Below are 14,461 nucleotides of genomic sequence, written 5' to 3'. Positions count from 1 at the left end.
CTAGAGGTGAGGCTAAAGCAATGTTTTTGTGGCATGAAGGTTGGAGCACTGGGTGCCTCCATGAGCTATGAAAAGCATTGTCTTGATAACTTCACGGTCCATCATCAAATGCAGTAATTCCCAATGTCTCCCCTTGTAGGAGATAAGATTTGTAGTCCGCTAAATGGGGAATTGAATGACAATAAAAGTATTAGACTGTAGTGTCTATGCATCTTAGAATCGGCTCTGATCTGATTTATTTCTACAAGTGAAGAGATTGGTAACCTATTTTATTCATGGGTGGATTTGGGTTTACAGTTTGTCCATTCTTTTTTTTTTTTTTTTTTTTTTTTTTTTTTTTTTTTTTTCGGGAGTGATAATTCTGTAGTTACAATAATGGGAACTTGAGAAGAAATGATTTGAATTTTTTATGCCTATGAGTTATAAATTTTTTGCAACATTCTCTTAATTTAAAACAAGTGGCTATTTGACAAGAATTATCCCTAACATAATACTTGTGCATTTTTAAAGTTTAGAACAATAATTTTTTTTTAAAAAAAAGGGGGCCAAAAATGACAATCAAATTCGTTAAAAAAGTTTTGGAATATTCATCCAATATTCAAGAATTGGTTTTCAAGAAGAAATAAAGCAAAACGTGATTTATATTAGAAAACTTAAAAATTAGCAATTATTATTTGAAAGTTTGAAGGATTAATTAAACAATAAAGTAACTTATGTATTCTAATTAGTTTAATGGGAAGTTTATTATTATCAAATAAGATGCTTGAGTTTAAAAGTTCAAATCACAATTCTACCAAAAAGAAACATTTTGGTATCTTAGCTTTGGTGTTTAAAGGCAATTATCAAGAGCAAATGTCATATCTACTATTCTAGATAGAGAATGTTCAAAATATGTATTATCATCTTATTGTTAATTTGAGATTCATTTGCTATGTTACTCTGCCAAGAACATATCATATCAGTCTCTTCGCAACAATGAAGGTTAGCAGCTCCATTGTTCTAATAATTTATCGTGTTTTCAGACATTGAACTCAAGACTACAGTAGACTGATGTGATCTATAGTATCAATTTAAGGTAAATGAACCAAAATAACACAATCCGATGGTATTGATGTATATATTATGACAAAATAATGCTAGAGGCTCATATACAATTATGGATGCAAATAAGAAGCTCAGAGGTAGAAACCAACAGCATAACTAAATGGAGGGAAAACATATAGAAATCACATCCAGCATTCCAATATGTGATACTCCAATTTGATTAATTGTGTGATATGTGTGGGTGTGTGATGAGTCCCACATCGGGTATATACTGGGTAGATCTAGACTTTATTAACAACTATAAGAAACCTCAACTATGACTAGTCCTTTGAAGGTATAGTGCAGATGTGACTAGCTTTTTTACTTATATCATTACACGATATCTCTAGGATCTCATGTTCCATGCTTAGATGCAGAATTTGTTTAAGAAAGCTAATCAGGAGAAAAAGAAGAAGAAGAATATGACGAGTAGGACATTGAGTAACAGGAGAAAGAGAACAAGATGATGAAGGAGTAAATGAAGAAGTAAACGGCGAACATCATCAGGAATTCATCATAGAGGGATATCGGTTGGTTGACATAGCGTGTCAACTCACAAAGCAGTACCAACACAAAATTCACCGTTGTCAGATATAATAAACGAAGACCACGATACAACCTGCCAATCATTCAAAAGTGAACACGGTTAGTGGCATTGGAATTAGTGAGACCAATAAAATTATTTTTCCTGTAAAATATTTCTAAAAAGGCGTAAATGCACTTTTAGTCCCTACATTTTGACGTTTTTCCATTTTAGTCCCTACATTTTATTTTTTCCACTTTTAGTCCCTAAAATCAATTTACGCTTTCCGTTTTAGTCCTTAAAGCCTCATTCCGTCACCTAACTAATGGAGAAACTGACGGATGAATAAAATATTTTTTTTTTTTTCATGTTGGACAATAAAATAATAATTTTTTATTATTATTGACTAACTTTTCTTCAAAACGTTAAAACCCATGTCTGAATCGGCTGATCGATTCCTTGTACCACTACTGCCGCCTTCTTTTTTTCCTTCTTTCTTCTTCTCCCCCTCTCTACAGCTTCAGCAGAAAGGGTATTAAGAGACACGTATCACAAGTTGAGTGTTGGCTCTTTTCTTCGTGTTTTTGCTAGCCTTTGCAATCGAGGTGTTGTCCATCTTGCCCGATGTCAAGCCTACAAGCACGAATCCCATGCTGGGCACCTTGACTCAAACCATCATATATACTTGTCGCATGGTTTTTGCTTACTTAGTCATGCTCTCTGTCATGTCCTTCAACCTTGGAATCTTCATAGCCGCCCTGGCTTCCATTTCTAACAGGTACCCGAAATATACAAAAGCATAAACCAAATTATTCACCAACAAGCACATCCCAATATTTCCAATCCTTATATAATCCTATACCTGGAAAACAACACACATACAGTGAACAAAAAATAGGGAACTGTAGGGAAAACACGAAGAAAAGAGTGAACATAGGCCGAATGGAGTGGGTGTCGTTCAATTTTGGTCGGATGAAGGAGCCATGTAGGTGATGAGGTGTGCTCTGTTTTGGGTTGTACGGAACAGGGGCTGAAATAGTTTCGGTTTGGGGGGTAAAAACATGAAGAGGTCATGTGCATGTAGAAAACGTAAATTTATTTTCTTCTACTTACACTTTCATTCATTCCAATTTTTTTTATGTGCATGGATGCATGATATATAGCCAGTACTGATGATGTCCCACCTTACAAAACACAGAGAAACCCACTTATAAGATACGATACCGATGTGAGTTATGGCCTCCACCATTTGGCTTATACAAATAATGGTGTACAAAGCTATTGATAATGAAGAAAAAAAAATACTTATCTAAAAATACTTTTATTCTTTAAAAAAACAAAAGAAAAACATTCACAGCTAGACTTACCAAATGTCTTTTAATTTGTGTCAGTGACGTGAGGTGTCTTCTTGCCAAAGATTCTTCAGGGGCGCTCACACTAATCTCACTCCCATTTCCTTTTATTATTTCTAGTATTCTCTACACCATCTCTATATATAGCTCTCACATTGGTCAGCTCCTCACTCACAAGCACTCTTTCTCATTCCTTTGTTACTCATATATTTCACCTCTTTCAATTCTCTCTCTTCAAGTTTTCTTTTACTTTCAGTTTTTGCAGCCCAAATGGCCACAGTTGAGGTATTCAACTATTATGTTTTCTACATGCACACGACCTCTTCATGTTTTTACCCCCAAAACCAAAAGTATTTCAGCCCCTGTTCCATATAACCCAAAACAGAGCACACCTCATCACCTACATGGCTCCTTCATCCGACCAAAATTGATCGACACCCACTCCATTCGGCCTAGGTTCACTCTTTTCTTCGTGTTTTCCCTACAGTTCCCTATTTTTTGTTCACTGTGTGTGTGTTGTTTTCCAGATATAGGATTATATGAGGATTGGAAATATTGGGATGTGCTTGTTGGTGAATAATTTGGTTTATGCTTTTGTATATTTCGGGTACCTGTTAGAAATGGAAGCCAGGGCGGCTATGAAGATTCCAAGGTTGAAGGACATGACAGAGAGCATGACTAAGTAAGCAAAAACCATGCGACAAGTATATATGATGGTTTAAGTCAAGGCGCCCAGCATGGGATTCGGCTTGTAGGCTTGACATCGGGCAAGATGGACAACACCTCGATTGCAAAGGCTAGCAAAAACACGAGGAAAAGAGCCAACACTCAACTTGTGATACGTGTCTCTTAATACCCTTTCTGCTGAAGCTGTAGAGAGGGGGAGAAGAAGAAAGAAGGAAAAAAAGAAGGCGGCAGAAGTGGTACAAGGAATCGATCAGCCGATTCAGACATGGGTTTTAACGTTTTGAAGAAAAGTTAGTCAATAATAATAAAAAATTATTATTTTATTGTCCAACATGAAAAAAAAAAAAAAAAATTTTATTCATCCGTCAGTTTCTCCGTTAGTTAGGTGACGGAATGAGGCTTTAAGGACTAAAACGGAAAGCGTAAATTGGTTTTAGGGACTAAAAGTGGAAAAAATAAAATGTAGGGACTAAAATGGAAAAACGTCAAAATGTAGGGACTAAAAGTGCATTTACGCCTTCTAAAAATAGTTTCTAATAAACCAATACTTTTAGAGCATTTATTAACATTTTCCTAAAATTATTAAAATAGAGTTTTGTTGATGTGTGTCATAAGGGCATAACATTAACACAATAAAATTATAAAAGTAGAATTTTGTTAAGAAATTAAATTCAAACCACGCATAAATTTGTGCATGCACAACCAAATAAATCAATGATAGAATTTTTTTTTTTTTTAAATAATGAATAATAGACTTTCATCAGACAGAAACTAGATATTCAACAACGCTCCAAACAAGTGAACAACCACAACAACTCAACAAGCAACAAAAACCACCTGCAACCCACCAAATAACCGTCAAAAACCAAGACATCAAGCCCAACTAACAACCATCCAATACAAATAGGAAAAACAAGCTGCAAATCAGCTTTACACCTGGTGCACTCTAGCAAAAGGACCTATACATGTGACCTATACCTGTGACCTGTAGACTCATATACTTGTAGAACAAACATATTAACCTTAGGTTAGTTATGGTTAGCTTTGAATTAGACAAATATTCTTTAATATATAAACCCTTCATTGTAACACAAGTACTTAATATAATATGTACTAATCATCAAGGGCTTTCTCATGGTGGGGGTGTGCAGAGCCAACCCCCCAATCCGCCAAAATTGACCCAATATAACCTAATTTGATAGATTGGGACAGTTTTTAGAGGTTGGGTTGGGTCGGGTGTGGAATGGCAGATTCTCAAATCCATCTATCCCAACCCGACCAACCTATTTTTAATATATATATATATATATATAAATGGTTTTATTATTTATTATTTTGGTTTGATGAATTACCAATAGGTTTATATGATTATAAATCTACTGATATTTGTGTTGGTTTGATGCACTAATCAAATAGTTTATATTGATTTAGTATTATACTCAAGTTTGATTAGTAAATTTGTTTTTTGTTATTAATCTTATAAATTTATTATTTTACTACTCAATTAAAAAAAAAAAAAAAAACTATCAAACCTGTGAGTTCAACCCGATCCAAGTGAGTTGGGTTGGGTTGGGTTTTTTCAACCCAATCCATGCACACCCCTAACTTAGGCCGAACCATATAAACTTTTGTATATGCTCTCTTTTTCACGCTTCTTCTGCTCATTATTCAATTATTATCACACAATCACATGACAACTTTCTCACAAAAATCCTTAGGTGTACGACGCAAAAACACTAATTAATCTTAGGGGCTACTGTTTCCAACAAGGGTATAAATATAGGGAAATGCCTATGAGCATTTTTTAGTAAACCATTTTAGGAACTTTAAAAAAAAAAAAAAAAAAAAAAAAACAATTAATGTTTCCACAGCTTTTTCTATTTTCCATAAAAATTATGTCAAAATTTTCCTAAAATAATTTGTTAACAATTGCCCTAAAGGCACCCGTTAACATGACCCTCAAATTAATAGTCCCATTATCAAAATTACAAAGTTGTTCCTAAAAAAAAAACCCCTTATTTTTATTGTATATTTTTTGGGACTGGATATTACAAAATTTACAATCTCCCCAACTTTAGAAATTCAGTCCTCTGAAAGGTTACCAATCTGCACAAACTGAAAGAACTAGTTTGTAGCTCTCTAAAAAAATGTTCTTACTCATCTATCATAGTATAAGGATTACTAAACTATGAAAAGAATATCCTTCAAATACATATAATTAGTTCTTTCAGTTTCTTTTTCCTCCAAAAATAATAAATAAATAAATAAATTCTTTCAGTTTCTTCTACAATGAAAGAAAAAAAAAAATTCAAGGCCTATTCGTTCAAAATAAATCCTGTTAAAATGATAATTCCGCAATAAATAATCTCCAATAAATCAAAATGTTGAAGGAGTCTCCAAAAATTATAATAAAAGAAAATCTACAAAATCAAAGTTCATCATAAATCATTATGCTCTGACATCTAACTAATTCTGTAACGCAAGATTAAGTAATGTCTACATTCGATTATAAGTTCAAAACTATTTCCCACTTTATGTATAGACTTTTCCTTCCTCAGAGTTTTTTTTTTTTTTTTGAGAGAGTTTTTAACCTATGGCGTCCGCTCCTGATGATAGCTCTTTCTCATCACACTAAGACACCAATCAGTTTTTTGTGTAGGCAGGGATTGAACCCCAGATCTCTTATACAACCATCAGAAATTTTATCAGTTGAGCTAACTGGAACTCACCCTTCCTCAGAGTTATAAACTGGAAATTCTAAAGTTTTAAATAGCCAACCGAACACTAATATAATGTCCATTTCATAGAACACCTCAATCATATCTCAATCATATAAATTATTTTTGCAATTGAGCAAAATTTTAATTCAACTTTAAACTCCATATGACACTTGGGCTGAACTCGTTGAAAGAAGCGGGTTCCTGATAATTAATTAATTATTATAATCAAAGTATACATCGGGTAGATGGGAAAAGTCCATAAAATATTAAAATGTCTCAAACCCTTTTCTTTTTTTTACCTTGCAGAAATTTTCTCTCAACAACCTAGAACTTATAGAGTATAAAGCAACTTTATAATCTGATTCTCACCAAAAAAAAAAAAAAAAAAAAAAAAAACTTTATAATCATTAACCATCTGTCAATATAAAAAAAGAGTACTAAAATTGACTATAATTTCTATATGCAATACTATTTCAAAATAATCTCTCTTGCTACCCCAAACCTATCGAAACATCCAATCAAAGTATAGGTCACTGGTCCAATTAATTCAATAATACCACAAACATTGTGTTCTACAAAATTTATAAGATTGTCATGTCTAATTCAGTCAATCCATTAACTCATATCATCTAAAACCAAAGAATTGCATTTGTAACATCAAAACTCAACCCCCAGTATATTAAACAATCTTCCAAGTCCATTAAAAAAGAGAGGACCTCAAATTTCTAAGTTCTAAGTGACTAAACATGTCTCAAAACATGTAAGGACTATCTCACTCATAATTTAGGTTATGGACAATCCATGCTAATCAACCCTAAGAACAACCATCCGAACCAAAAGAAAACAGAGGCATCTTTCATGTCTTTTTTTTTTTTCTTTTTTTTTTCTTTTTTTCAATTTTCTCTGGTGATGATGGGCTTTTCGTTTATTATTCTAGGATAGATGACAAACCTATTATAGCTTTAATGGGATTTACTCCCATCTAAAATAAATTCTCGAAATGTCACCTAAACTAAATGGCAAATATTTGCACACACACACACACACAAAATAAATAAAAAATAAAAAAATTAATAAATATTGTACAAATTTTGCAAATGTGTACAACATTTGCCAATTTTTATGTGTTTACAATCTATATATAAAAAGAGCCAATAGGCTCATGACCAGTAATTTTGGTTTAGTGAGCTACCCTTTTTCCTTTTCCTTTTTTTTTCTTCAAGTTCGCCAATTTGGTTTGAGCTTGTTTTTGTTTTTTATTTATTTATTTATTTAACGATCTTTATATATTTACTTTGTACTTGTAATATAAGTTTATATTGTCTAAACATAAAAAGTGGCAAATATTATATACATTTGCAGAACAAAAATGATAAATATTGTACAAATTTTGCAAATATGTGCAACATTCACCAATTTTTATACGTTTACAATATAAATTTACATTATAAGTACAATGTATATTTTTATATATAAAAAGAGTCAATGGGAAAAGCTATAATAGCTTACTATAATAGTTTTGGTTTGTTCAATCTTCACTGTTTCGCTGGCCACTATTTTTTTTTTTTTTTAATGAGTAAAGCTGCAATAGATGTGCTACATTATTTTTGGTTTGTCCAATTCGCATTATTTCATATTATAATAAAATATTAACACAACAAATTGGCACAATTCACAATTGTTGAGGTGTTAATTTCTTATAAGTCAAAATAAAATATTAAAATATCATACTGGAACCAACCACAATTAAAAATAAAGGTATTGTGAAAAAAGAAGTGCTACACTCACAATATTTTTCACAACACTTTCATAACAAATCATAAATAGTAAATTATTATGGTTCTAATTTAAACTTACTAATGAAACTATTTTTTTACCCACCAATAACAACCTGTAACAACCTATTATTTATGATTTGTTGTGAAAACGTTGTAGACATAGCATTTTTTTTTTTTTTTGAAAATTTTAAGACATCTTATTGTCGTCACAATATTTTCAAAATTGTTGAACTGTCAAATCTTTATAAGTCAAAATAAAAAATAACAAAACTATAAAATTATAAAATTATTATGAAAATATTGTGTCATTCTGTTGTGATTTTATAAATTTTTTGTTGGTTTAGTTAGCTTTTTTGAGCCAAAATTCATTGTTTCACATACAATTTTCTTAGGTTGACTTATTGTATTTTTTTCTTTGCACACCATTTTAAGTAAAAACATAGTTTTACACACAAAACAAAAACTTAAGAAAAAAACACTTTTCATCCCTTATGTTTGAAGTAGTTTACAATTCCTTCTTAAACTTTAAAATCAAACAATTTTTCTTTTAATATTTTGGGAAATAACAAATATGTGATATGGTTATTCTTTCAATTAAACCTTAATGAAGGCTTATGATTTTTAAAATATTTTCTTGATGTCTAGATTACTTCCACTACATTTTAACATCCTAAAAATTTCTTCTTGTATTTTGAGTTTTAGATAGTAGTAATTCTTAAAAAGTTGGAATGATAATATAAGATTTTTTATTTATTATCTAAAAAACATTGATTTTTTTATTTGATTTATAGGAATTAAAATACAAAATAAGAACCTAGCCAGTGAGAATATACCAGAAGACCAGACTCCAAGAATCTTCATTGGTTAGAATCAGCCTCACAATTACTTAAAAAAATTAGGAGAAAAAAGAAAGAAAGAAGAGATCGTAGGTATTAAAATAAAGAAATAATACCTGTACTTCCTTGGTCTGTCGCCGTCCTGGATTTCGGGAAATACGTCGTAATGCTGAAACCTCCCGACGAGATCTATGCATGAGGTCACCATGAATAAGAAATAAGGAAAAAGAGTAATCATCACTTCGATCACTATTACATCGATTTCTCTAGACACAACGGAAAATTCAAATGAGCGACCGTGCTCCTTTTCAATTTCACAGATCAGATGATATAGCAAAGCTTCACGTATCAACTTCCGGATGCATAACTCCAAGTGGCCTTTTGCTTGAATCCAGCGACGTTGAGCGCGGCGGCGGATGCGCCTGTTTCCCACCAACTCCAAACGAAGTCGTGGATCGTGTAATGCCTCACGACACCTATAATCGCTTTCTCTTAACTCGTGAAGCAAACGCGCCATCGACCGATGGTGCTCATTCCTGATTCTTTCTCCACGTCCCTGATAAGCCTCAGCTACATAACTTTGCCTAAAATGAGCAGCGAAAATTACACTTTTAAGGTATTTATCCTCCTAAAGAAACCACCCCCACCTGTACATGATAGTAAGTTAATTGAATAAATATATCACGAACAAGCAAACAAGATAGCAAGAAGGAAAAGAATTTTCCTACGTCGAACTCCGTGGTCATTTTCCATACTTTCCAGCACCTCGTTCAGACTTCTTAAAATCAATCCAACGATGTCAGCCATGGGGACTCGCCTAAGGATGCCATCAATGGGACCTGGCCGAGGGATGTTAGCAATGGGGAGTCGCCAAATGATGTCAGCAATGAGAGCTAGCAAAAGTTTCCCAGCCATGGGGCCTGAGAGCCTGGGGCAGTCTATGTGGCGACGAAGACAACGGAAGGAAAAGAAAATGCAAAATATTGCATTAATTAATGACAGTATATATATATATATCGGCTTCAGGATATTTGTCCGGGTCAACAAGAGATATAAATTATATAAGCTCTGTTTGGTAATGTTATTTTAATAATATTATTTAAGTGTTATGAAAATACATGTAGGTAAAAAAGTATTGTTGAAACTTGGTGCACAAGGTTTAATGGAAGATTATTCACGTCAAGCATATTTAAAAGATAAATTTTAGGTAGAAGATGAATCTTGCAACCTACATGATTTTCTAACAAAAGAATAAAAAATATGCTATAAGTTCATTTAACATATTTTTCTTCTAATACAGAAAACTTTATTATGGCTTAAAATACTTTAATTTATTAGTTGAGGTCTTTTTACTTGATTACCGTTCTTTAATTTATTAGTTTACTTTTTTTGCAAATATTAATTTACTAGTTTACAATTGTTTAATTGTTTTTTTTTAAGCGTTAATGCTTAGAGAATCAGCATTAGTAATGCTAAAAATTTAGCAATTTGATACCATAAAAAGGTACTTTATCTATTTTATCACCTCATTTTACAAAACATCCAACATTAGTGATTTTATTTTAGCATTCAACATAATAAAATAACACAAACAACACAATAAAATAATATAACTATTACAATAAATAACAACCATCACCACCAACACAATAAAATAATATATCTTTTAATAAATTGTTTTTTTACCATCTTAAATACAGTGCACAGGCTCAGCCATCTTTGGCTATGCACTGTAGCACAGCAGCAAAAAAAAAAAAGGGTTTAACTCCACTAAGAGCATTCACAACAATGGAGGCATATTGTTATATTACTAAAATTTAGCTCCTCCAACACTAAAATCGTGCTCCAGCGGTGGAGCTAAATCTAAAAAATTTAGCTCCATTGCTACAGTGCACATCTATAGATAGATGTGCACTGTTCATGAGAGCTAAAAAAAAAAAAAAATTATTTTATTCTACTTCCTGATTAAAATAATGCCACTTGCTCTCTCTCTCACTCCGTCTCTCTCTCTCAACTTTCAGACCTCTCACGCTACCGCCCCCTTGACCCACACCGCTGACCCATGCCGCCACAGACCCAGCAGCTCCGACCACGGCAACCCCTACTACCACTACCTCCACCACCACATCAGTCACAAATCCAACCATACCCACACTTATCAAACCCACTACCACCAATATCAATCACCACCTCCACCACGGCAACCCCCACCACCACCACATTAGTCAAAAACCCAACCACACCCACACTCATCAAACCCACCACTACCAGGAAAGAAAAAAAAAAAGAAAAAAAAAGAAAAAAGGAGTAAACATCGGCAAAACCCACGGCGGCAGATCGGAAGAGAAAGATGAAATATTTGGCGGTTTTTGACTTTGACATCGTCGGCGGCTTTGCTAGATATCGGCGGTAGCGGCTTTGACTTCTTCAAGCTTTTTGGGTTCAGTCAGGGGAAGAAGTGCAAAGCATGGATTTGGCGGCATGGGTTTTTGGGTTCAATCAAAGGGAAAAGGATCTTGGAGCGGTGACGGCTTGGTTGATGGAAGGAGAGTAACATGGGAGAAGAAGGCAAGGGAGTTGGGCGGCGTGTTGAGTCTGAACCAGAAAAGAAAAGGTGAACCAGAAAAGAAAAGGAAGAAAGGCAGCATGTGTGAATGAGAAAGAGTAGAGGGACTTGGCACGTGTGGGTGGGATCAAATTGTATATATATAATTTGGTTTTTTTTTTTTTTTGAAACCATATATAATTTGGGGTTAAAACAAAATATTATTGTTATACTAGATGAATATTTACTTGCTATCATGATGATTGAGAAATTGTTTTAGTAAAAAAAAAAAATGTATAAGTATAATTTGGGGTTTAAAAAATTACTTGTTAATACTAGACGATTATTTGCTATCATGTGATTGTTGTTTATTGTAGTGAATATATTATTTTATTGTAATAGATATATTATTTTATTGTGATATTTATATTATTTTATTGTGTTGAAAGCTAAAATAGATCAACTGCTGCAGCATGTGTGTAGGTAAAATAAATAAAGTAACTTTTGGTGAAGTTAAATAGCTAAATTTTTAACTCAACTATTATGGATGCTCTAATGCAACCTAATTTTACTATATTTTAATGGTAAATTTAGCATTTTAGCCAAAGGGCCTACGCCAGTTCTAATGCTCTAGTCTACTGACCTGCTCAAAAGTGCAAAAAGACAAAATCTTAAAACTCAAAAACACTACAAACGATAAACACATAAAAAGAGATGGTCAAAGACTCAAAACTCACAAAAAAGAAAAAAAAAAAATCTATTAACTATATAAAAAGAGCCAAGTGGTGAGCTGCCTTTTACTTTTTCAACTAGACGAGTTTACTTTGTGCTTGCAATTTAAGCTCACATTGTAGATACGACAAATATTATACACATTTGTAAAAGAAATGATAAATATTGTACAAATTTTACAAATATGTATAATAATTGCTAATTTTTATGTGTCTACAATATAAATTTACATTGTAAGTTCAATGTATACATAGAGATATTGTGAAAATGTTGTGATATATGTGTCAATTCCTTATGGGTCAAAATAAAATATAATAAAATATCATATTGAAATCTAGCACAACAAAAAATAAAGGTATTGTATTGTAATAATGTCATGACATTTTGTTGTTAGTACAATATTTTCACAACTACTGATATGTAAGTTTCTTATAGGTCCAAGGAAGATAATAAATATTGAGATCCACCACAATTTAAAATAGAGGTATTGTAAAAATGTTGCGATATTTTATTGTGTTTCTAGTATTTTTTTTATTTTTATTTTTTGGTTTAGTCAAATTTGGTAAACCAAAATTCATTTTTTCACGCATAGTTTTCTTTGACTGGTTTTTTTTGTTTTTATTTTTTTCCACGCTGTTAAAAAAAAAAAAAAAAAAAAAAAAAAAAAAAAAGAAAAGGAAGAAGAAGAAGAAGAAGACAATTTTACACCAAAAGTAAAAAATAAAAACTGGGCCCTTTAAGTTTGGGGTAGTTTCATTCCTTCCTAAACTTTAAAAATGAGCAAATACCCTTAACTGTTACTTGTTGGGGATATTACACAAAGTAATAGTAGAAGAACAAGATTAACATAAAAGACAAGCAGAAAATAAATAACTTGGAGGCACTATATTGTTTTCTTTAGACAATATTTGCCCCCCCCCCCCCCCAACACTTTTGTTGCTAAAGGGTTATCGCAAATTTACCTTTAAGATTCAATCAAGATATTGGGTTCTACAAATAGCAATTTTGGAAAATGACTACGGGATTTCTTGTGTTTCATGAAAAGACACGTATGTAGAGTTAATTGTTTTTTCAAGTGAATATAAACCTCTATTCATACCCATAGTGTTACGTTTCATAAAAAGACACGTATGAAGAGTTAGTTATTTTTTCATAAAATGGATAACAAAGATTGAAACCTCTTCAAACTTTCTAAACACTAACCAGAAAATTCTAGAAAATTCCAAAAAATTCAAATTTTTGAATTTTCCAGAACTTGAATTTTCACATTATGAAACCATATTCTCCAAACTCAAATATCATTATTACAACTTATCCTTGTATATACCTATATATACAACATTACTCTCTCAATTAAACCATTTTGAAATCTTATGATTCCTAAAATGTTCTATTGTACAATGTCTAAAATACCTCCACTAAATTTAAATATCCCAAAAAATTTCTATGTATTTTGAGTTTGGGCAAAATTTAGGTACAATACTTAGGTGTTGTTCTTTAAGTTTCCCTTATAAATTTAGCCATCTGGCTATTTAACTAAACATACACTTCTATTCCATAAGAAAAAGCCATATGGTTAGATTTTAAAAGGAGAATTTAAGGAATAATACCTAAGGTACTATACCTAAATTTTGTCCTTTGAGTTTTATGTGATACTCATACCTGAAAAGTTAGAATGGTGATATAAGGCGTTCTATTTGTTACCTAGAGGACGTTGATTTTCCTAGGTTTAAATATTCTAGACTTGAAATTTTATACAATTGAAACTTCAATGATACGTGCGTTTTGTTATCTTTTTCTTTTTTTCTTCTTTTCTTTTCATACTTAAAAGAGTGTTCATTAAAAACTAAGTAAGCTAAATATCATGGCTAGACTTATAAAATGTAAGATAATAAAAATGAAGTATGAATAACAAAATCATTATTGTGGATAGTTGCAAGTATTTGAGGAAGACCTTCAATTGTAGTATATGACATCATTCATTGCGAAAATTTAATTGTTTATTGTTGGAAGAAGATGATATTCGTTATCATTCTTAAAAGTTTTTAATGAGTGGATACCACTTTTAGCAAAGAGGTTCTAAGAAACTATCATGACAAATAAATACTCATATATTAAATAATTACTCTAAGTTTAAGTACATGGTTTCATTCTTCTTCAAATAAAAGTTTTATTTTAATTTTCTTGCTTAAGGAGGCCGCACGT

The 14,461-nt window shown here is 32.0% G+C and overlaps 1 protein-coding gene across 1 annotated transcript; it reads right to left on the bottom strand.

The window, feature by feature from the left end:
* Positions 1-1,108: 1,108 nt before the first annotated feature.
* Positions 1,109-9,910, bottom strand: LOC126718458 (uncharacterized). The gene is made up of 3 exons (XM_050420658.1): positions 9,708-9,910; positions 9,096-9,626; positions 1,109-1,702 (listed from the first exon to the last, which is right to left on the bottom strand). Exons 2-3 carry the CDS (start codon positions 9,494-9,496, stop codon positions 1,477-1,479), a joined length of 627 nt encoding a protein of 208 aa, XP_050276615.1. The 5' UTR covers positions 9,497-9,626; positions 9,708-9,910; the 3' UTR covers positions 1,109-1,476.
* Between the last annotated feature and the right edge of the window lie 4,551 nt (positions 9,911-14,461).

This window comes from Quercus robur, chromosome 3, assembly GCF_932294415.1.
Source record: "Quercus robur chromosome 3, dhQueRobu3.1, whole genome shotgun sequence".
NCBI lineage: Eukaryota > Viridiplantae > Streptophyta > Magnoliopsida > Fagales > Fagaceae > Quercus > Quercus robur.
The sequence above is the reverse complement of the archived record's forward strand: the minus strand, read 5'-3'. Positions and strand labels throughout refer to the sequence as shown.